A 22,347-nucleotide genomic window follows, 5' to 3' on the forward strand; every position below is an offset into this window, starting at 1 on the left:
CTACGATGCAAGACCCGTATCGCACATGTGCACAGTAACGATCATTGGTACTTTGCTGCTTAGGAAGTAAGTACTGTACGTCGGCACCTGAATCAGACCCTGTGTGCCCAGCGGCTGTGCCCATATATGACTTCAAGTCACACATACACATAAGCCGGCTACGGAAGTAGCATTGCTACGGATCACTGGTACAGCTGCTTTTCGGAGCAGCTATCCCCACACTGGAGCAATGCTGCATTGCTCCGATAATAAGTACCTCCTTCTGCAATTTGCGGGGAGTTAGGGGGCTATGTACTAAGGCTTGGATGGAGATAAAGTCGCTGGAGACAAAGTACCAGCCAATCACCTCCTAACTGCTATGCCACAGGCTCTGTTTGTAAAATGACACGAGCCGATTGGCTGGTACTTTATCTCCAGTGACTTTATCTCCATCCAAGGCTTAGTAAATAGACCCCTTAGACTTAATAATCGGGGCCACTGTAAAGCAGATTGTGGATTACACTTACAGTATCTCCTGCTGATAGACAGTTGGTGTCTGTATATTTTCCTTTCCTGCCTGAAATGATTGTAAGTTGGTCGTCACACATAATTGTGCTCATGTTTCCATGTTTGTGTGTCTGAATATCTTGATCATTGCTATAGTAAAATAAAGTCAGACACATGCTCTGATATCACCTTCGCTGTTTTATCTGTCTTATACTGATATTGATGCGTGACACACACAACTCACGCCCCTTACTAAGCTGTGTACACATAGTGGTACACTGGGTTATCTGGCGCATGAGTGGTTTAATTAACAGCCCAGGGTATAAAGGTCCCAGAAAGCAAAGCAGAGTCAGAACAGGAGGAAGCAGACTTGCTGTGTGCCTTAGTGCTACCTACTGGTACAGTGTGTCTCTGAATTGTCTCATCATCCATTTACGCACCAGAAACCAGGTAAGAGATGTAGGTATTTCGGCCTCTGCTTAGTTTTCTGGGAATGGGTCAGTTCTGTGATTTGACGCAGCACATATCTGTATTCTTATTGTCAAAACTAAGTTGTTACCCCAACCAGTGTCACGGGCAGATGGCATCATTGCCCAACTCCTTCGTCTGACATCCGCACTGGGAAATGAAGCCAAGTCATTGTCACTCTCGTCAGATGAAGTTGGATGAGAGGCAAATGTATAAGGGGGAGTAGAAACAGCGGATATCATCAGCCTGGAAAAGGCATTGCGGGCTGACTAAGAAACAGAAGGGTGGAGGGAGGGCAATAATTAGCTTATGATTCCCTTGTCCCATCGGGGAAAAAGACGCATTGTGACTGTCCGGTGGGCGGAAGTCTGAGCAGAGTGAATGGTAACATGTTACCGAAAAGCGAGAAAGGAGGCATTGTGTGCTGTCAGAGCAGAAGGCAGTGTGACAGGGGGAGCAAGAGCTGGGAGAACTAGAGAAAATGTGACAGCAGTGAGGGACAGCTTGTATTACGAGAGACAAAGGTGACAGAGGCAGAAAAAGCTTAGTTAGAAAAGTAAGAGGGCTGTAACAGGAGAGGGCAGAACTGAAGGAGAGATAGAAAGGAATAAATGCCAGAAGGTGAGAGAGCAAAAGTGTAACAATAAGGCAACTGTCCAGAAAAGGAATGTGACACAGAATACAAAGGAAGGACAGATTTACCGCAAATATTCAGGGAGAGTGTCAGACGGACCTTTCAGCACTGAAAGCAACATACACAACAAGGGAAGAGAAGGTAAAGCCGAATACCTATAGCCACTAACAAGTGCATCAGTCAGTGCTGTTGTTGGGTTCATAGTTTCCTCTCTCTCTCTCTCTCTCTCTCTCTCTCTCTCTCTCTCTCTCTCTCTCTATATATATATATATATATATAACCAGGTTACCTAAAAAAATGTTTAGTGTCTAGCATTTTCATATCAATTGCATATTTTTGAAATACTGATGATATTATTCTGTTTTGGGTATTATTCTATTTTACCATCTTTTCAACAAAGTTTTCTCCTGGTGACACATTCAAAAACAAGTAAAAAAAACCTGAGAGTCCTCATTCCTTGCTGAGGAGGTGGGAGAACAGGCTTATAGTCGTTGGAAGGGGTGGAAGGTCAATAAGAGCACAGGCATATTTTCAAGTAAAAAGACTAGTATTGGTCAGTGTGCACTTACTGTATATGAGAAACCAATTCCGGATGCTTAGTCACAATGTATACTCTGGAACATTTTTAAAGTTTTCATAAGGCGGTAGTTAGTGCAAGTGAGCAGCTAGGGAGGGTTTACTCAGTTCAATCTACAAAAGGTACAGTATGTGGTGCTCTCATAAGTAATCAATTCCATGCTGATTTTTGCTTTACAACTAGAAATATTAAACTTACAATACTTATTTTTTCCACAGTACAGTCGTTGTTGTTTTTCATTTAGAGATGTTAGATATATTAGGAAGAGATTAATACAACAATACTGCTTTAATTAAAATCTAAAAAAAATGTGTTTTATAAGTCGATTTTGTTGTGTTAGCTATCAAATGGATGTTTCATTCTAAAAATAGAGAAAGTGGTATGCGTGCTGATTTATCATTTTATACAAAGTCTACTATTAAACTATTCTATGCAAACTGAAATGTGTGATAAAGATCTAAGTCACCTTGTTACCTAGTATATAAGGTAGCACAGAAATTGCATATGTAAGTACTAATAATGTATGTAATTTACAAGTTTGTGTTCCATGTCAAAATGTATTTTTATATGTTTATATACTTGGTAGTGTAATCAATGCTTCAAAGGTAAAATGCAATGTCATTGTTTCCCAGGTTTTGTAGCATCTCAATCTGGCAAAATCCCTTGACTGCCCAAAATATTGATAACAAATTAGCTAATTAGTCAAAAATACAGCTTGAAAAACAAAGGATGATATACTGCAGTGATGATAGCTAGATCATAGCAATGTAGAAACAGTCTTCAGTCTAAAGCATTACTCAGACAGAAAAACAGAACTATTATACTTTATTCACTTTTACCTTAAAGCTATGTAATAATGCATATTTCACTGACTCCTATCTTAGAGGTATGTGTTAACAAAATAATTGCTCACAAAAGCCCAAAAATAAATGCAAGTTGATTTCTATGAAATTGTTACTAAATTCACAACTATATAATTAATGCATTTACAGGAGAGACAGTGCCCATAAAGCAGGACAGCCCTCTACTGGTCATCTTCTTGGCCAGAGATCATCTAACTCAATATAGAAATAATAGCTGACCTCTGAGTGGATGGCTGTGGCATTCTTGCAATCAGGAGCAGGTTTTCATTTTAGCTTGCACCGAATCTATTGTTCCTCCTGTACACAGACATCATTATGGAGGCTAATCTGGAAATACTCATACTATGTGCAAGTGTTGAATTGCGTAAACTGCATGACTATGCTTTTTTAACACATAGTGGATGGGATGCATCAAGCATTGCATTTTGAATGCCACCTACCGCATACATATCTGCGTTTGTTAACGCCATATGCATGAGCATTTAGCAAAGGACAGCTCTCCCAATCAGTGGCGTAAGTTTGTCCCAGTTGCCCGGAGGCAAGAAAAATATTGGTGCCCCCCCTATAAATATATATATTTATTTGCTCCTACATAGCAAGCCTGCAGATTCTAACTATATGAAGCTACTACAAAACCGTTGCAACTAGGCAGATATTTGTAGGGGTCCAGCCACACACTACATAGATCTGCTCAGTCACTCACAATGCTGATCATTTCTCTGACAATTATTTTACAAGTGTCATACCCAGGATTAGAACCCACTACCTATTACACTGGAAGCATGCACCTTACTGATGGAGATATCTGCTATTGCATAGGAAGTATGAGAATTCTAACTATATGAAGTTACTTGTAATTGTCAGAGAAATAACTTCATATAGGGGGTAATTCTGAGTTGATCGCAGCAGTAAGCTTGTTAGCAATTGGCAAAACCATGTGCACTGCATGGGGGGCAGATATAACATGTGCAGAGAGAGTTAGGTTTGGGTGGGTTATTTTGTTTCTGTGCAGGGTAAATACTGGCTGCTTTATTTTTACACTGCAATTTAGATTTCAGTTTGAACACACCCCACCCAAATCTAACTCTCTCTGCACATGTTATATATGCCCCTGGTTTTGCCCAACTGCTAATAAATTTGCTTCTGCGATCAACTCAGAATTAGGCCCATAGTTAGAATTCTCAGATTTCCATTATAGGAGCAAATAGCTTCATCAGTAAGGTGTCTGCTTCCTGTGTATCTATAATAAAGAGGGTGTGATTTGTAAGGTGTAGTGACTAGTGGGGAAGTCAGCTACGGAAAAGGTACCGGCTGCTGCCAATTAACTTAATTGATTAATGTAGCTGAACACATGGAACAGGAGGAGAGGTGCCCCCCTTCAAAGCAGGAGCCCGGCGGCAGCTGACTCCGTTGCCTCCCAGAGTTCTGCCTCTGCTCCCGATGAGAGCTGTCCTTTGCGGTGTGGAGACTTCCGGTTCTGGGAATCCATCTGCGATTGGATCCCTTTCAGAGCAGAGTGCAAATAGAAGCCCATAGGCTTCTATTGGGTAACACCCCCTAAAGACAGCATTACCCATCGGGTCCAAGCTCCAGAATGCATTGCATTCTGGAGCTTGGTGCATTTGCGAAAAGTGGTCAAACCTCAGAAAATATAATTTTTGGAGGTTTGACTACAAAAAAAGCTTTCATGCATCCCGCCCAGAATCTCTTTCAAACCCTCCACTCTTTCAGTCTCTGCAATTTAGTCCTCCCTCTGTCAGAGTCCCACTAGGGTCTATTCTTGGTTCCCTTCTCTTCACCTTTTACACATCCTCACTTGAAGATATCACTATTGCTTTCATGCTCCAATACCATCTATACACTGATGACACTCATATCTACTGCTCTGCCCCATCCTCTCTCACGCCATTCATCTCTGTCTTTCTTCCATCCCCACCTGAAATACCCAATGATTTTCTGGAACTTAACAAACCTAGGACCTAACTCTTTGTTTTGTCCCCTTGCATAGTCTCTCAATCCCTCTCTCTCTCTCTCTGTCAGCTTCCTGGGTGTCATCCTTGACTCGCTCTTTCCTTCCAATATTCAGGCTCAATTCTGGCATTTCCACCTTCTCAATATCTCCTGAATCTGGCCTTGTCTTATGCTGGCCATACATCAGAACAATATCATTCCAATTGGCCAACTAGTTGGCTGGTTGGAATGATAATCTGGCAATGTGCGGGAGCAAACAATAATCAGCCATTTGCTCTCACATGCGAAAAAAAAGTCTAAAAACGGTCGGTCCAACTAGTTGGGAAAATCAAACATTTAATTTATCCCAACTAATCATTCAAGTGTAGGGTGAACTTTGCCCCAACTGAATGATAAGTAGGCAAATACTGTCCACAGTGACCGACTACTTTTGTCACCATCCTCGTGAACATCACTGCCGGGCTGCCCCTGCCAGCCAGGAGCCCAGTTGTCAGCATTGGTGGAGAGAGAGCAGGGTCAGGGTCAGCTGTGGCAGGCCATCACTGCTGATCAGGGCCGGATTAACAATAGGGCAGTTGGAGCTGCAGCTCCAAGCCCCCAGTGAAAATAGGCCCACAGGATCCACAGCAGACTGAGATGAAAGACATTTTTTCCTGTCACCACAAGTGACCATCAAAAGAACTCCAGCCCATTCACCCATGGCCATTCAAAGAAAAAAGAAAAGCTCCATGCCGGGTGCCCAATAGGAAACTGCAAACATATACCTGAGGTTGACTGACAGAAACCCTGCCCAGTCTTTGCCTGCTCAAAGCCCACCCCCAGGTGACTCACCCATTTCCCCTGCACTGCTAAATCTTTGCCCACTCCACTCTGGTTGCTCGAAGCCCCGTCATAGCCACCCAAAGCCCCGCCCCCAGCTACTCAAAGCTCCGCCCATTAGTTTTGTCTGCTCAAAGCCCCGTCCCAGCTATTACTGCCCCAAACCTCCACCCATCACAACGGGCGCCCAAAGCCCCGCCCCCCACTACCAAATCCCCGCCCATTCAACCCTACCTCAGCAACTGAGAGGATGCCAGCTACAGTAGGTGCTGGAATTTGAGCAAATGGGAAAGCTGCTTGAAGAACCAAAGACTCGAGGCAGAGCTGCCAGCAGCAGGAGGGGAGTGAGGTGAACTGAACATTGCCTAGATTAACAAATAAGATATTCACAGGTTAGTGCATACTGGTGACTGCTGGGGGCAGCCAGGTTATTGAGGCAAGGTGCATGGGGCAGCAGAAGTGGACAGAGAGGGGGCATGATGGCGTGAACGTGTTATCATGGTCCCACCACCTGCTATACAATGTAGAGATTTCCAGCATTGTAAAGTGGGATGGGGCCATGATGATGTAATTAAGCTCGTATCGTGTCATTAGCTGCTCATACCATCAACTTCACTAAGGAAGTGTATGCATGGGGTGCAGTAAGGATCCTATTTAGAATACCGACCCTATTCTGCATACCGACAGGCGGAATCCCGAATGAGGACAGACCGCAGCGCTAAACATGTAAGCCATGGGGGGGGGGGGGTGTGGGTTTAGGCTGCGGGAGGGAGGCTTAAGGATAGGCTGTGTCCCGGTGGGGTTAGACTGTTAGGGTTAAGCGCCTTCGGGGGGAGGAAACAAGGGGGGAGGTTAGGGTTAGGCTGCGGGGAGAGACGGTTGGGGCTGTGTTACTGGTGGCCGGGATCCCGGCGGTCAGCCTCCAGAAGACGTGATCCCAGACACAGAAAGCCGATGTTGCGGGCTCAGTGGAAAACTGCGCTTGCCACAGGTTCTAGTCCCACTCAATGGGTGTCGTGATGTGTTTCACACTTTGGGAGCCAAACACATCACTACACAGGAGTTTAAACACTTAAATTAGTGACTGTTAGAAGCTCACCTAAAATTGAGTACTCTGTTTTGGGATATTCAATTGCGAATGGACCCGTTCACAGCATGAATGAGATCATTTCATTTTTAACTGTACAGATCACCCCTCTGAAGAAGTCCTTTTAGGACAAAACATGTGAGGGTTGTGAAGAGCAATACCCCACTTTTACTATCTTCTGACATAAAATTATGTTCAAAATTATATGTATGTGAAAAAGGGTTTGCTGATCTATTTGTGTTGAATTAAGCACATTTTTAATAAAAATATTTTTGGAGATAAATTGACTTTCTGTACAAAATGCTAGTCTAATAGAATGTAATTAAGCGCCATCCGATTCATTTGGTGGTGATATATATATATATATATATATATTATACACACACAAAGGTGGAAATCTGTAGACAGCTGCGGTGCCCTCCTCGGGTATGGCAGCCCATGTGTAGTCCCTGACAACATGGCTTATAGCCCAAAACATATGTTGGGTGCACGCCATTAAAGTATAAGCAGCAAAAAAGACTCCTGAGTGCTGCCTTTATCTCTCTCTCTCTCTATATATATATATATCTCAAACAATTATGTCGGCACTCGCATGACTGACCAGGCTGTAATTTGCTCGGGTGCTCTCATTGAAGCCAAAAACTCCATAACATGTACACACTAGCAGGCGGCACTCACAAGTCTTGTAAGGAAGAATAACTCAGACGGATAGCGTCACAGTGTTCGACGTTTCAGTCGTGTTAAGACTTTTTTCAAGAACCAAGTTTTCAAGTTATTGAAAAAAGTCTTAACACGACTGAAACGTCGAACACTGTGATGCTGTCCGTCTGACTTATTCTTCCTTACAAGACTCGTGAGTGCCGCCTGCTAGTGTGTGTATGTATATATATGTATAAATATATAAATATATATATATAAAAATGGAACCGGAGGGTGCTAAGTCGAAATCGGAGGTGTGTCACTGCCAGTTAGAGAGTGGGAAAAGGTCAGGGATCTCTGTCATTGGACGGAGATTCCCTGGCCTATGCGATGGGTGGCTTGCATGGCCGCCCAATGGTAGATGCTGCATCCTAGGATGCAGCTCTGATCACTAATGCAACAGATGTCTACATGTAATAGACGCCCCCCACATCATCACCATGCAACGCTTTCACTGCTGCTTCCTCGGAACCTGGGTATACATTGAGCGATGATAATGAAGGATGAACGATCACTGTTCCGTCCTTCATTAGTATATATGGTGACACTAGCGATATACACATCAAACTTGACCATGTCGCTAGCGACCGTGGGCACATGTATTTCAGGAATACACATTGCCCAATATGTGCCGAATTAAGTGATATATCGGTCTGATCTGCTGAATCAGATGACATAATGCTCAATGTGTACCCAGCTTAACTGTTCTCTACCTTGCAACTCTGATACACGCACTCTGTGATTTATTGCTCCCCTTGTACTTTAATTAAAATGTATTTAGTACTCAACAATATAACAGGTGGTGCATACTTCATATAAGCAGAGTGGGGAAAGAAATTGAAGTGGTTGACAGTAGGCGTTATCTATGCCCTCCATGATGCTAGCCATACCCCACAGTACAGACCACACCCCTACATCAGAAGTCACTCCCCCACAGTGATGGTTACACACCCTGTGGCAGTAAACAATAGGCCCTTCATAAATTTCAGCTCCAGGCCCAGGTGGACCTTTATCTGGCACTGCTGCTGATGGGCTGCCCCGTCACCATGGGATCTCTGTTGGTGGTGGAGCGGGAGCTGGGAGGAGGATCAGGGGCACTCTGCTCTGGACTCCACCAGTACAGCAGACGTTCGTTGTCTGCTATCCTGGCTACTCACCAGGATCTCCGACCCCTGAGCGTAAAACTGTAGATCATCCGGCTGCAGGGGCCTAATCACCACGTTCTGGTTGCAGGCCCCCCCACGCAGACGGAACCCCTCCTATCTCCTGCGATGGAAGCCCTATCCTCTGCAGCACTCCTATGACCCGCCAACGCTATCAGATGTGCGGTTGGGGGGATCCTCCTACTGTCCCTCTCCCTCAGGTGGCATTGCTGCTATCTGTATGCCACTGACAAGGAGCACAGGACAGGCAGCGAAGGGTGAGACAAGGTGAGGTGGTTGCGGGGGACTGATACTGAAACAGAAGGGGGAACATGGCTCCTAGCAATACTGTCATACCCAAGGGTTCCTCAGATGATTACAGCAAGCTGCAGCAACTGCTGAGTGGGCAGAGACCCGGGAACAGCAGAGGTACGGTCACACTACAGGCAGAAGAGCATATGCTGTAGTATAACAGTACAGTGTCTATTGTGTCACAGGAGTAGCCTGAACGTTCTATCACCAGCCATTTTATCACTGATACTTTATAGTGACAGTGCTGGGAGACTGACAAGCAGTTGTGTCCAGTGACAGCCAGGAACGAATATGTGCACATGTATAGGTGGCACCGTGTGGCAGGGAGGCAGATGCAGACAACTTATATTAGTACTATTTACTGTAGTGCAGTAGGCAGTTTTGCAGTTATACAGTGGGACAAGAGCATGCAGTGACCATGTGGACATTACAAACTATACTTCTGTTTATGCACCTGCTTGTCAGAATAGTGTCCACTTCACAATCCCCATAAAATAAATCTGCACCTTTTTTGTGGGGTGTAGATATCTGGAATATTTGCTGATGTGGAAACAGTAAAATGTCTATTTTAGGAACCACCCATTAATGCAGCAGTATGCAGACAATGTCCGCCTACTTCTGTGACATTACAAGTTGGAAATACGTTGGCTGGTCTGATGATAAAGTTGGTTTGGTGTGTGGGGCTGCATTTTAGTTGGACAGTTGGATGGCACACAGGATACGTACGAATTACTGGCGAATGGGGTGCTGGCTGTCATGATCCCGACAGCGGGATCCCATCGCCACAATGCCGGCAGCGGGGTGAGCGCTAGAAAGCCCCTTAGCGGTCTCGCTGCACTTGCCACAGGTTATATTCTCCAGCTATTGGTGTTGTGGACACCCACAGAGGGAGAATAGCCTGTGTCGCCGGTATTCCAGCGGCGGCTTTTCACCACCTGTCGGGATTTCGGCGTCGGTATTGTGACCGCCGGGATCCCGACTGGCGGCATTTTCACCACTTCCCAGCCTTTAGGCCAACAAATCTTTCACTCATTATCACCCGCTTGGAGTACTGTGTAATTTACTCCTATCTGGCCTCCCTCACACTACGCTCTATTCACTTCAACCTAACTTTAATGCTAGTGCTTGTCTATTTTTCCTCTCACCATATGGCAAGACTTCTCTGTCTCCCTATTACCCTAACATTAAATGCTCTTAACCACTCTACCCACTTAAATCTTCAACCTCATCTCTGTCCCCACTCCTTACCATTCTCTCCGTTCCTCTTGTGGCCTCTACCTCAAATTCACCCTGGTCACCTTCTCCCATGCTCACTTCCATGATTTTGCTTATTGTGCCATCTTCCTTTGGAACTCGCTCACTTGCCTTGTCAGACATTCAACCAATATCCATGCTTTAAACACTTCTGTCAGAGACACTTTTTATTAAATATTATCACTGTTTACTCACCCATATGTTGGCTGGTTCATTCAGTGTTGATATACAGGTGGGTTAGGGGACAGGGGAGGGGTAAAATAATTTCCCGATCCCCTGTTGGCATTCTGAAGGTCGGGATGCCGGCAGTCACATGACCAACACCTGCAACATATATCACACCTGAATATATATATTGCCGGCGGGGGCGAGCGTAACAAGCCCCTTGCGGGCTTGCTGTGCTCGCCACGCTGCGGTCTCGTGGCGACTTGTGGTTGTGGACACCCACGAGTGGGAATAGTCCCTGTTGGTCGGCATGCCGACCGTCGGGATTTGTGAGGGGGTGGGATGTAGGGGGAGGTAATGTGACAGGCAGTCTCCTGACCGCCAGTCACATATCTACATCCCATTGCACACAGTTCACGAATGTCTATAATCAAATCTGGCAACCTGTAACCTCAAAAATTCTCTATTCCATTTGACAAAGTAAATATAGAAATGTCAATTAGCCTCGAGTGATGAAATAACTCCCCGCACCTCCATGACTCACCACTGCATGCTCCTTCCAGCATCACTGAGATGTCCTACCCTTGTCCCTGTTACTTATACCATCTGTGTTGTTATTATTATAATGTAGCCATGTTTTATACTAACGCAATGTACTTATGCTATGTTTAGCTGTTGTATATTGTACATTATGCTTTGTTATTTTGCAATGGTTTTATGTTTAACCCCTTGTGCGGTACTGTTGACACATTATGGCTGCTTAAGACTGTAATATAATTTTTATCCTCTGTAACCCTATATGCTGATAGAACCACTGCTTATTGTCAGACAGTGGCAATTCGTAAATGGGTTTTAATAGATTTTACATATGTTCCTGCAAGTGTCAAAAGTAGTCTTCTTCTTCTTCTTCTTCTTCTTCTTCTCTTCTTCTTCTTCTTCTTCTTCATAATAATAATAATAATAATAATAATAATAAAGTAGCAATTATCCTGAGATCTGCAGGCATCATGAATAAATAATCCCATACTTGTACTTATACTGCTGCTAATTTTTACTGTATATTTGTATTACGCTAATGTTTGGTGACCTACATGAATAGGGTACCATTTTGATGACTGTTTTAATAAATTGTTTATAATAATATACCAGGCATTTCTCTATGGACCTGATTCTGAGTTGGGCGCAGCAGTAATGGCATATGCACATGCATCCCAGCTTTGTATATACAGTGAGCGTCTAAGTCCTCGCACATTCAGGCAATTTACAACAGGGAAGGACCTTGTAGAGGCAGATACGTTTTTGCAGCCGCATCTGACACACAATCAGACCCTTATAAGCACTTTGAGTCTTATTGGAAAAAGAGCGCTACAGTATATTAATACAATTATTATTATTTATCTTTCATCTTCTACAGCAAACATATAACTAGACTACAATTATTATGATCTAATAAAAAAATTATATATATATATATATATATATATACATATATACATATATATATACATATATATATATATATATACATATAAACGTAAGGCCAACACTAGTAATGTCTGCTATCTTGTTGTCTCTAGTCCACCAGCTTTAGCTGACATTCTTAGGAGATTTTCTCTCTGGCATACTTTTCTATTAATACATACAGTAATTGATTTACTTATATACTGTCTATGGGCCTAATTCAGACCTGATCGCCAAATCTAACTCTCTCTGCACGTTATATCTGCCCCCCCCCCTGCATTGCACATGGTTTTGCCCTAATTTTGCTGCTGCGATCAGGTCTAAATTATCTTATATCTATATATCTTAATTGATGTTAATGTATTGGAAGTTTTACATATACCTTTGAAATATATGTTTTATGATTTTGAGCACACTTGTTTTAGCTTTAGTAGCAATTAAAATGCAACAGCTATTTACTTAGTGATGAGCAACAAAAATTCTACGATGTCAGTTCCTAAATGTATTCACGTCCATCTTCCTTTTTGTCCACAGATCTGATACGCAATGAACTGGGCGGGATTATATGGCATTTTGAGTGGTGTGAATCGCTACTCCACAGGTATCGGGCGGATATGGCTCTCTGTGGTCTTCATCTTCCGTATAATGGTGCTTGTAGTGGCTGCAGAAAGTGTATGGGGGGATGAGAGAGCGCAATTTACCTGCAATACACAGCAGCCTGGATGTAACAGCGTTTGTTATGACCACTTCTTCCCAATCTCACACATTCGCCTGTGGGCCCTACAGCTCATTATTGTGTCTACACCTGCCCTTCTTGTGGCCATGCATGTGGCTCATCAGCAGCACCAAGAGAAGAGAAATTTACGACTTTCTGGCCATGATGATCCTAAGGAGCTAGCAGAGGTTAAGAAGCAGAAAATCCGGATCTCGGGCACACTGTGGTGGACATATACACTAAGTGTGATTTTCAGGATCATCTTTGAAGCAGCTTTCATGTATATCTTCTACCTCATCTACCCTGGTTATGCCATGATACGGCTTGTCAAGTGTGATGCTTACCCCTGCCCTAACACAGTGGATTGTTTTATTTCTCGTCCTACAGAGAAAACCATCTTTACAGTATTCATGCTCAGTGCTTCAGGAATCTGCATTGTACTAAATGTAGCTGAAGTCTTCTTTCTCATTGGGAAGGCCTGTACCCGCAGACGTCAGAAGCATAAGGACTCATACCATGGACACGAGCATCGGCAGAATGAGATGAACACATTGCTAACAGGAGAGAGTCTTAGGAAGCAGGCCGCAGCAGGCCAAGAGAAAGAACGCTGTGCAACATCCTAGGAACATGATAACCAGGCACCTATGACGTGGGACTGTAATGAGACCAAGTACCTGAGTGGAGAAGAAATGATCAGATATGGGGTTGGTTACAAGATTTACAAGATGTATAGACTGTCATGGCCAAGAAAATAATTTAAAGCTGCAATATTTGCACAAGATACAGTGACTATGACCGAATTGCCATGTTATTGTTGGCAAATGCATATTGGGTCCTTTACACCAAATTTGCCTGTACTGTCACTGCTACATCCTATTTAATGCTCAGCAGTGATCAATGGCAAACTCTGAACTGGCGCTTCTTGCAGTATTTTTAAATAACAAGGGGAAGGGGTAATTTTTCTGCAGGGAATGAAAGTAGAAGTGGGAGGGAAAGGGCTGGATTTGTACTGTTATAGATTTGAGATTGTTTTAATATGTATACGAATTATTTTAAGACTTCATATTAAATTCTTAAAACCATTTGTGTATATTTTAGGTGCATTTTCTTAGTATCAAGTTATATTGATATCTGCCTATTTATATACAATCACTATTCACATCACAAATGTAATAATATGATATTTTGGAGCACAAAGGGGAATATTTACTAAAGTGCAGGTTTCCAAATGTGGAGGTGTTGCCCATAGCAACCAATCAGACTCTACTGTACTTATCATTTGTCTAGTACATGGGTCTTCAACCTTGGCCCTCCAGCTGTTGTGGAACTACACATCCCATCATGACCTGCCACAGTTTTGCTAATAAGGCAGGGCGTGTTAGGATGTGTAGTTCCACAGCAGCTAGAGGGCCAAGTTTGAAGACCCATAGTCTAGCTCCTTCTAGAATATAATAGCCATACCCAATGAAATCAATGAAAAGAAACAGCAAAGCTTTACCATATTACACAGTTACTGTTGGGTGTGTACGGTAGTTTTTGTTGTATTTTTGTCATTTTTGTTCAACGATCAATAGGCTAAAAAAAAGAGCAGGGGAAAAACAAATCTAATCTGAAGCCACCAACAGTGACACATCTAGTAGGCGTAGTGCAAGTAAACACTACATACTGTTATGCAAAATAGCAGGTGTGACTTTATATTGGTGGGTCTATACTTTTTCTAAAAAATTTCCTTTCAAACCACTCATACATGAACTGGACAGCATAACATAGGTCATTATTCCTGACAAATGGCCTGATAAGGGCTGGTGCTAGTGTGTTTGGTGCCTCCCTATAAACAATACATTTGCACCCTCCCATATGTACAGGGCCGGTGCAAGGTTTCTCAGCACCCTAGGCAAAACTTAAGCCTACCCCCCCTCCTCTTTATTCACGTTACATTACAGTAGTGCCTCTTATTGATGTTACAACACACAGTAGTGCCTCTTATTCACGTTACATCACACAGTAGTGCCGCTTATTCACGTTACACCACAGTAGAGCCCATTTATGTTAAACCACACAGTAGAGTCCATTCACATCCTGTCACACAGTAGTACTCCTTATACACATTATGCCACACAGTAATAGTGCCCCTTATAACACAATATGCCATTAAGTAATGCCCCCTATACATTATGCCACACAGTAATGCCCCTATACATTATGCCACATAGTAATGCCCCTTATACATTTTGCAACACAGTAATGCCACTTACACATTATGACACACACAGTAATGCCCCTTACACATTTTACCACATTATGATTGGCTGTCGATCTATGAGCTCCGATTGGCTCGCAGATGGCTCCAGATTCAAAATTATGGTGTAGTCGCTAAGATGGTTGTGTGCACTGGCCAGTGCACCTCCTATAAACAGTTGTTGCGTAAAACAAAAATGTGTGCCTGTGTACTGAAGCAAAAAATGCAAATATGTATATATATCTCCAACCTTTTATAATACAGTATATCCATTTCATGAAGTGAGTTCCTATTATGTTTCTTTCCTTAATTACAGTTGTAAATGCTAGTTACACCCCTTAGTGTATGTATATCTTTATTGATTTTGTGTCCCATATCCCCTTTCCTGTTTATAAAAATGTAAAAAAAAAAAAAAATATATATATATATATATATATATATATATATGCTCAAGTTCAGAATCTGGTATTCCCATTAAATGTCGACATGGATAGTGAAACTGATAGCCCTGGGGGTCCCACATTCTGCTCTTGAGCATATATATATATATATATATATAAATAATAAAATATATATCCAAGCAAATCCTGCACTCTCATCTCATCAGATCCAGCATGGCAGGTGCTCCCAATAGACCATTGTCTGGTCCACTCGAAATAGCAGCAATTCCACGAAGTGGAGGGTACACTCTCGCAAATAGAAATCAGTCCACTGAACTTGAAATCAGTTGTTTATTGTTGTCATTAAATGCCTTGTAGCCGACGTTTCGGTTCGATCACGAACCTTTTTCAAGACCGGCAACACATCAGGTCAACATACTTATTAGATTCAACAAACATGTAATGTATTTGGCTTTATCAAAACCAGCCATGGTAAGGGAGGACTACACAAGAGAACAAAGACCGGCTTTCCAGGTAATTATTCGTGGACTCTGGTGGGTAGATAGTACCTGCAAATCCAATTTTATATGCTTAAATACTAGAGATGAGCGGATTCGGTTTTACTCGGATTTACTCGGTTTTCAAAAAGGCATCTGATTGGCTAACCAAAACACGTGACATCTGTGAGCCAATAAGATGTCGTTTTGAGAACCAAGTATATCCGAGTAAAACCGAATCCGCTCCTCTCTATTAAATACAGCGACCAGGGCATCACTCCATAATCCAGGGGAGGATGATGGAGTCAGGCGTTCTATCTATGTAGATCACTATGTCCTGCTTGACTGCCCTGGTTAGGACACGAATAAATACTTGAACCAACTCGAGACCTCCTGAAATGATAATAAAAGCACCTCTTACAGAGTGCAGACCTTTTATATATATATATTTTTTTATCTTGAGGCTAATATTGGCTTTACTGGCCTTTCGACTAAGAATGGATTAAGATATACAATGACCTTTTTCAGGACTCTCCATCAGTGATCCAGAGTAGGTGTTCGATTTGGAGGACTTGCGACACATCTCTGCCTAACACTGAAAACAGATCCTACCTTTGCTCATTTCCACCCTCCTCTGCTTATGCTAGTCATAGATGAGGTCATTATCTATTTAATACTTACTCTTCCAACTTACTATTGCACAATTTTCGAGATTTTATTCTAATACTCCATAACTGCTCTCATTCGTGAACTCTCATCAATGATTCTCTGTGTAAAACCAATATCCTACAACCATACCTCTTTGAATTTGCCCAATCTCGTCCGATCTTGGAAGCAATAAATTGATGGGCCTGGCTAGTACCATGGAGGAGATCCCATGGGAATACCAGGGGTTGTAGGATTCATCAAAATTTGATGGACACAAGGTCTAACGTTAACAGCAGATTCACAACTGGTCTTTCTCGTATCATATTCTTCATCTTAAGCCTTTTTGTACACAAGAAAAATATCCTCACCAGTATAACAGCCATATTAACAATGTAAAGGAGGAGTAGTCAGCTACCTGGCGGAGCAGAGACTCCCCCATATATGAATTGAGGGATACAAAATCATTGTGAGTCTCTATATGATGCTCATGTCATATTTTCACCTATCTAAAAGGGCTTATTTACTACACATTTGTACACGCGATACCTAGATCTTTAGGTGTGTACAAGGGGCGATAGTGTCCCACTTGAAATTTTCAGCTTTATCAAAGAACTCTTCTTGATTGTTCTTTTTTTTTATTGAATTACCTAATTAAAGGTTACATTTTATATACACATATCTCTTGTTGTGATGCATAATTGGATATTTTGATTATCTCATCAATTACATGATTGTTTAAAATAATAAATACAAGAGTGCTCCTGGAAAAAAACTTTTTTGTCTTTTCTCTCCACCAATAGAACACTGTCGAATATTTAAGAATACAGTTTAATCATATTGGTTATATGTATTTCCCTATAATTATTTATTTATCTCCAGTGCAGACTCACACCTCTTATTATATTACCAGTCTATAGTAAGGTCAGTGGTAGCACAGTGTACAGTAGGAAAGGTGTAGGAATCAGTCACTGGTATAAAAGTTATACAAAATGAACTCTAGAATAATGTATATGTAACAGTATCTTTAAAAATGAATATGCACAGCTTGTAGATTGCATTAATATTAAAATAGTGCTAAGAAGATGGGGTTGAATTAGATACAACACAATTATTACAAACATTTCAACAAATTGTACGATAGAAGATAGTTTATACAGGTTGAGTATCCCTTATCCAAAATGCTTGGGACCAGAGGTATTTTGGATATTGGATTTTTCCGTATTTTGGAATAATTGCATACCATAATGAGATACCATGGTGATGGGACCTAAATATAAGCACAGAATGCATTTATGTTACATATACACCTTATATACACAGCCTGAAGGTTATTTTAGACAATATTTTTTATAACTTTGTGCATTAAACAAAGTGTGTATACATTCACACAATTAATTTATGTTTCATATACACCTTATACACACAGCCTAAGGTCATTTAATACAATATTTTTAATAACTTTGTGTATTAAACAAAGTTTGTGTACATTGAGCCATCAAAAAACAAAGGTTTCACTATCTCACTCTCACTCAAAAAAGTCCATATTTCGGAATATTCCGTATTTCGGAATATTTGGATATGGGATACTCAACCTGTACTATTTTCTCACTATTGTAAGACATGCAAAATACATATATTTAGTGTGTCACAAAGTATATTTATTAGCCCTTTCAGTTATACAGTAAGTTATACATTTGTATGTGAGGTTTTTGTGTGATTGAAGAGTACTTGTAGGGGCGCACATACCAAGACAATTACTATTTATAAGACAGCAATGCCTGTTCTGTCCATAAGAACTTGGCTCAGTGGTGGACACAGCATCACTTAGATCAGAGAGAATACGTCTGCTCACTGGTACTTTGTTACTGCTTTAACAGTAACTAAAAAAAAAAAAAAATAGGACCTTTTGGCTTCCAGTTCCAATTTCATCTGCTGAGTGTCACTCTAAAAAGGCCACACTATAAACAGAACCCAGTGCTATGCAATACACTGTACGTGGAGATTCACAGGCGTCTGTCTTCGGTAACTGTACTGCCCTCTCACACATGAATCATTGTCAAAATATGTAGACCTTAGGACCTTACATTCTATATTTGATCAGCTCAACAGAGCAATTCCCAATAAGTGATATAAATAATAATAATCATTTTAATAATATCTATAAAATATAGTGGCAAATCTTTTTATTTTTTTTGTTCTCGTTCTATCTTAAGGCAGTCCTAGATTTTGATATTATAAATCTATAATGCAGAATATATTGTCCTAGAGTTGATGACACATAAATAACAAAGATCCGTGTAAATACACTGACACAGTTACTATATAGGCAGGAAGCATACAGTAAGGTTGGCTTTTATGAATGGTGAGAAAGGGATGTCCCTATTTGTGTCATGGCTCCTCTTGCTGTACTTACCAAATTGTCCCAGGTGTAAGTGGGTATTTGTTGCTTGGTAATGATGACTATACAATCATGTTGTACTACATCTGCATAGGAGGCACAATAAGCAGTTACCTCAAACTGTCAAAAGCCCTTTGTCAAACAAAGAAATGAGTTTTTCTGTAGCTGTTGGAAACATCAATTAAATGTAGAAACATCTCTGTCACAAGACAAATGACTCAGCAGTGAAAATGCAGCATGTAGCTCTTTGTCAGCTGGAGTACCGTGGTCCAGGAATGTACAACTGGTGTGTAGTCAAAATGTTGACACCACAAAGTTGACAGTTATGTTAACAGGCAACATGTCGACATTCACAAGGAACCGCAAGCTGGAAGAGCATGTTGAGGATTGTATTTTAACATCATCTGTTAAAGGTTGTCCAGGGTGTGTATCGGGATGCCAGCGTTCAGGATTCCGGCTGCAGAATGTGGGCTCGGTGGTGACACACCCATGAGTGGGAATAGTCCCTGCTGGTCGGCATGTCGACTGTAGGGATTGTAAGGGGGCGGGATGTAGGGGGAGGAAATGTGACTGGCGGTCTCCTGACCGCCAGTCACATAACTACATAAGAAGTACATCCTGTTGTCCATGCCTGCTCTATTCAAATGGTAAAACCAGCATCTACCGCTGAAGAATGCAGAAGTTAGAGGCACCCATCTGACTATATTCCACAAAGTTATAGATGTGTATATATACAAAGGGAATAATAAATAGTGTACATGTACAATACTGTGCAAAAGTTTTAAGCAGGTGTGGGAAAAATGCTGCAAAGTAAGAATGCTTTCAAAAACAGAAGTGTTTATATATATATATATATATATATATATATATATATAGAACAGTGTCGGCAGCACTCAGAAGAATAAAGACATACACTTGCAGGTTACATCAATGTTTCGAAGGTTTAATCCTTTGTCATCAGGATAACAAACAGTGTTACAACTCACCATTAAATCCCCTCACCACACCATGTGACACGACCGGATCTGGAGGCTGATTGACGGCGCCCACAAATGACGTCATCATCAGCTCCCCGCATCCATAACGACCGAACGTAACTGTGAATTAAAAACAGGTTGTCAGATGCAGCGAATATAAAGAACATTTGATAAATACAAACTTGATAGTATACGGCAAAAAACTTCCTAAGCACAATCTAGATACATTATAGCCAGTACATTTTGCTGATCATGTAACGATGTTGCGGCGTAATAAATTGTTTGACAGTATGATGCAGGTTAATGATACCATTTTACTGGAGAAAGCCGTGCAGCCCCAGATTATCATTAAGGCCCCTAAGCGCAATCTAGATACATTTTATAACCAGTATATTTTACTGATCATGTAACAATATTGCGGCATCATAAATAACTTAACAGTATGTTGCAGGCCAGTGGTACCACCTTACTAGAGAAAGCAGTGGAGCCCCAGATTTTCATTAAGGTCCCTAGGTGCCAGGGTCCCCAGCCTATGGATCCACCTGGCTTCACATTTCAACTAGTGATGAGCGGGATCGGTTTCTCGGAAACCGAACCCCCCCCGAACTTCACCCTTTTTACACGGGTCCGAGCCATACTCGGATTCTCCCGTATGGCTCGGGTAACCCGAGCGCGCCCGAACGTCATCATCCCGCTGTCGGATTCTCGCGAGATTCAGATTCTATATAAGCAGCCGCGCGTTGCCGCCATTTTCACTCGTGCATTGCAAATGTTAGGGAGAGGACGTGGCTGGCGTCCTCTCCGTTATTGTTGAATTTGATTGTGCATTATTGCTTAATTCATTGTGGGGAGGACTGGGGAGCAGCTGTATAATATAGGAGGAGTATAGTGCAGAGTTTTGCTGATCAGTGACCACCAGTTATCCGTTCTCTGCCTGAAAAAAACGCTCCATATCTGTGCTCAGTGTGCTGCATATATATCTGTGCTCACACTGCTTAATTGTGGGGACTGGGGAGCAGCTGTATTATATAGCAGGAGTACAGTGCAGAGTTTTGCTGACAGTGACCACCAGTATACGTTGTCTGCCTGAAAAACACTCCATATCTGTGCTCAGTGTGCTGCTTTATTGTGGGGACTGGGGAGTCGGGACCACCAGTATAATATTATATAGGAGGAGTACAGTGCAGAGTTTTGCTGACACAGTGACCACCAGTATACTATATATAGCAGTACGGTACGGAAGGCCACTGCTGTACCTACCTCTGTGTCGTCATTAAGTATACTATCCATCTACATTCTATACCTGTGGTGCATTTTAGTTTTGCAGTTTGCTGACACAGTGACCACCAGTATACTATATATAGCAGTACGGTACGGAAGGCCACTGCTGTACCTACCTCTGTGTCGTCATTAAGTATACTATCCATCTACATTCTATACCTGTGGTGCATTTTAGTTTTGCAGTTTGCTGACACAGTGACCACCAGTATACTATATATAGCAGTACGGTACGGAAGGCCACTGCTGAACCTACCTCTGTGTCGTCATTAAGTATACTATCCATCTACATTCTATACCTGTGGTGCATTTTAGTTTTGCAGTTTGCTGACACAGTGACCACCAGTATACTATATATAGCAGTACGGTACGGAAGGCCACTGCTGTACCTACCTCTGTGTCGTCATTAAGTATACTATCCATCTACATTCTATACCTGTGGTGCATTTTAGTTGTGCGCAGTATATATAGTAGTAGGCCATTGCTATTGATACTGGCATATAATTCCACACATTAAAATACGGAGAACAAAAATGTGGAGGTTAAAACAGGGAAAGATCAAGATCCACTTCCACCTCGTGCTGAAGCTGCAGCCACTAGTCATGGCCGAGACGATGAAATGCCATCAACGTCGTCTGCCAAGGCCGATGCCCAATGTCATAGTAGAGAGCATGTAAAATCCAAAAAACAAAAGTTCAGTAAAATGACCCAAAAATCAAAATTAAAAGCGTCTGAGGAGAAGCGTAAACTTGCCAATATGCCATTTACGACACGGAGTGGCAAGGATCGGCTGAGGCCCTGGCCTATGTTCATGGCTAGTGGTTCAGCTTCACATGAGGATGGAAGCACTCATCCTCTCGCTAGAAAAATTAAAAGACTTAAGCTGGCAAAAGCACAGCAAAGAACTGTGCGTTCTTCTAAATCACAAATACCCAAGGAGAGTCCAATTGTGTCGGTTGCGATGCTTGACCTTCCCAACACTGGACGGGAAGAGCTTGCGCCTTCCACCATTTGCACGCCCCCTGCAAGTGCTGGAAGGAGCACCCGCAGTCCAGTTCCTGATAGTCAAATTGAAGATGTCACTGTTGAAGTACACCAGGATGAGGATATGGGTGTTGCTGGCGCTGGGGAGGAAATTGACAAGGAGGATTCTGATGGTGAGGTGGTTTGTTTAAGTCAGGCACCCGGGGAGACACCTGTTGTCCGTGGGACGAATATGGCCATTGACATGCCTGGTCAAAATACAAAAAAAATCAGCTCTTCGCTGTGGAATTATT

General features: G+C 42.1%; 1 protein-coding gene across 2 annotated transcripts; it reads left to right on the forward strand.

Annotated features, from left to right (window-relative positions):
* Positions 1–824: 824 nt before the first annotated feature.
* GJB1 (gap junction protein beta 1) lies at positions 825–13,735 on the forward strand. Of its 2 annotated transcripts, none has more exons than XM_063937139.1 (2): positions 825–936; positions 12,473–13,735. In XM_063937139.1, the coding sequence occupies exon 2, from the start codon at positions 12,485–12,487 to the stop codon at positions 13,274–13,276; it is 792 nt and encodes a 263-aa protein (XP_063793209.1). In that variant the 5' UTR covers positions 825–936; positions 12,473–12,484; the 3' UTR covers positions 13,277–13,735. The 2 variants fall into 2 exon arrangements, with proteins under 2 accessions (XP_063793209.1, XP_063793210.1); XM_063937140.1 differs by lacking the exon at positions 825–936 and adding an exon at positions 1,296–1,729.
* The last annotated feature ends 8,612 nt before the right edge of the window (positions 13,736–22,347 follow it).

The sequence above is a fragment of the Pseudophryne corroboree genome, chromosome 8 (genome assembly GCF_028390025.1).
Source record: "Pseudophryne corroboree isolate aPseCor3 chromosome 8, aPseCor3.hap2, whole genome shotgun sequence".
Classification (NCBI taxonomy): Eukaryota; Metazoa; Chordata; class Amphibia; order Anura; family Myobatrachidae; genus Pseudophryne; species Pseudophryne corroboree.

Coding starts and splice junctions, on each gene's coding strand:
- GJB1 (XM_063937139.1), top strand. CDS start 12,485: ATGAACTGGGCGGGATTATATGGCATTTTGAGTGGTGTGAATCGCTAC.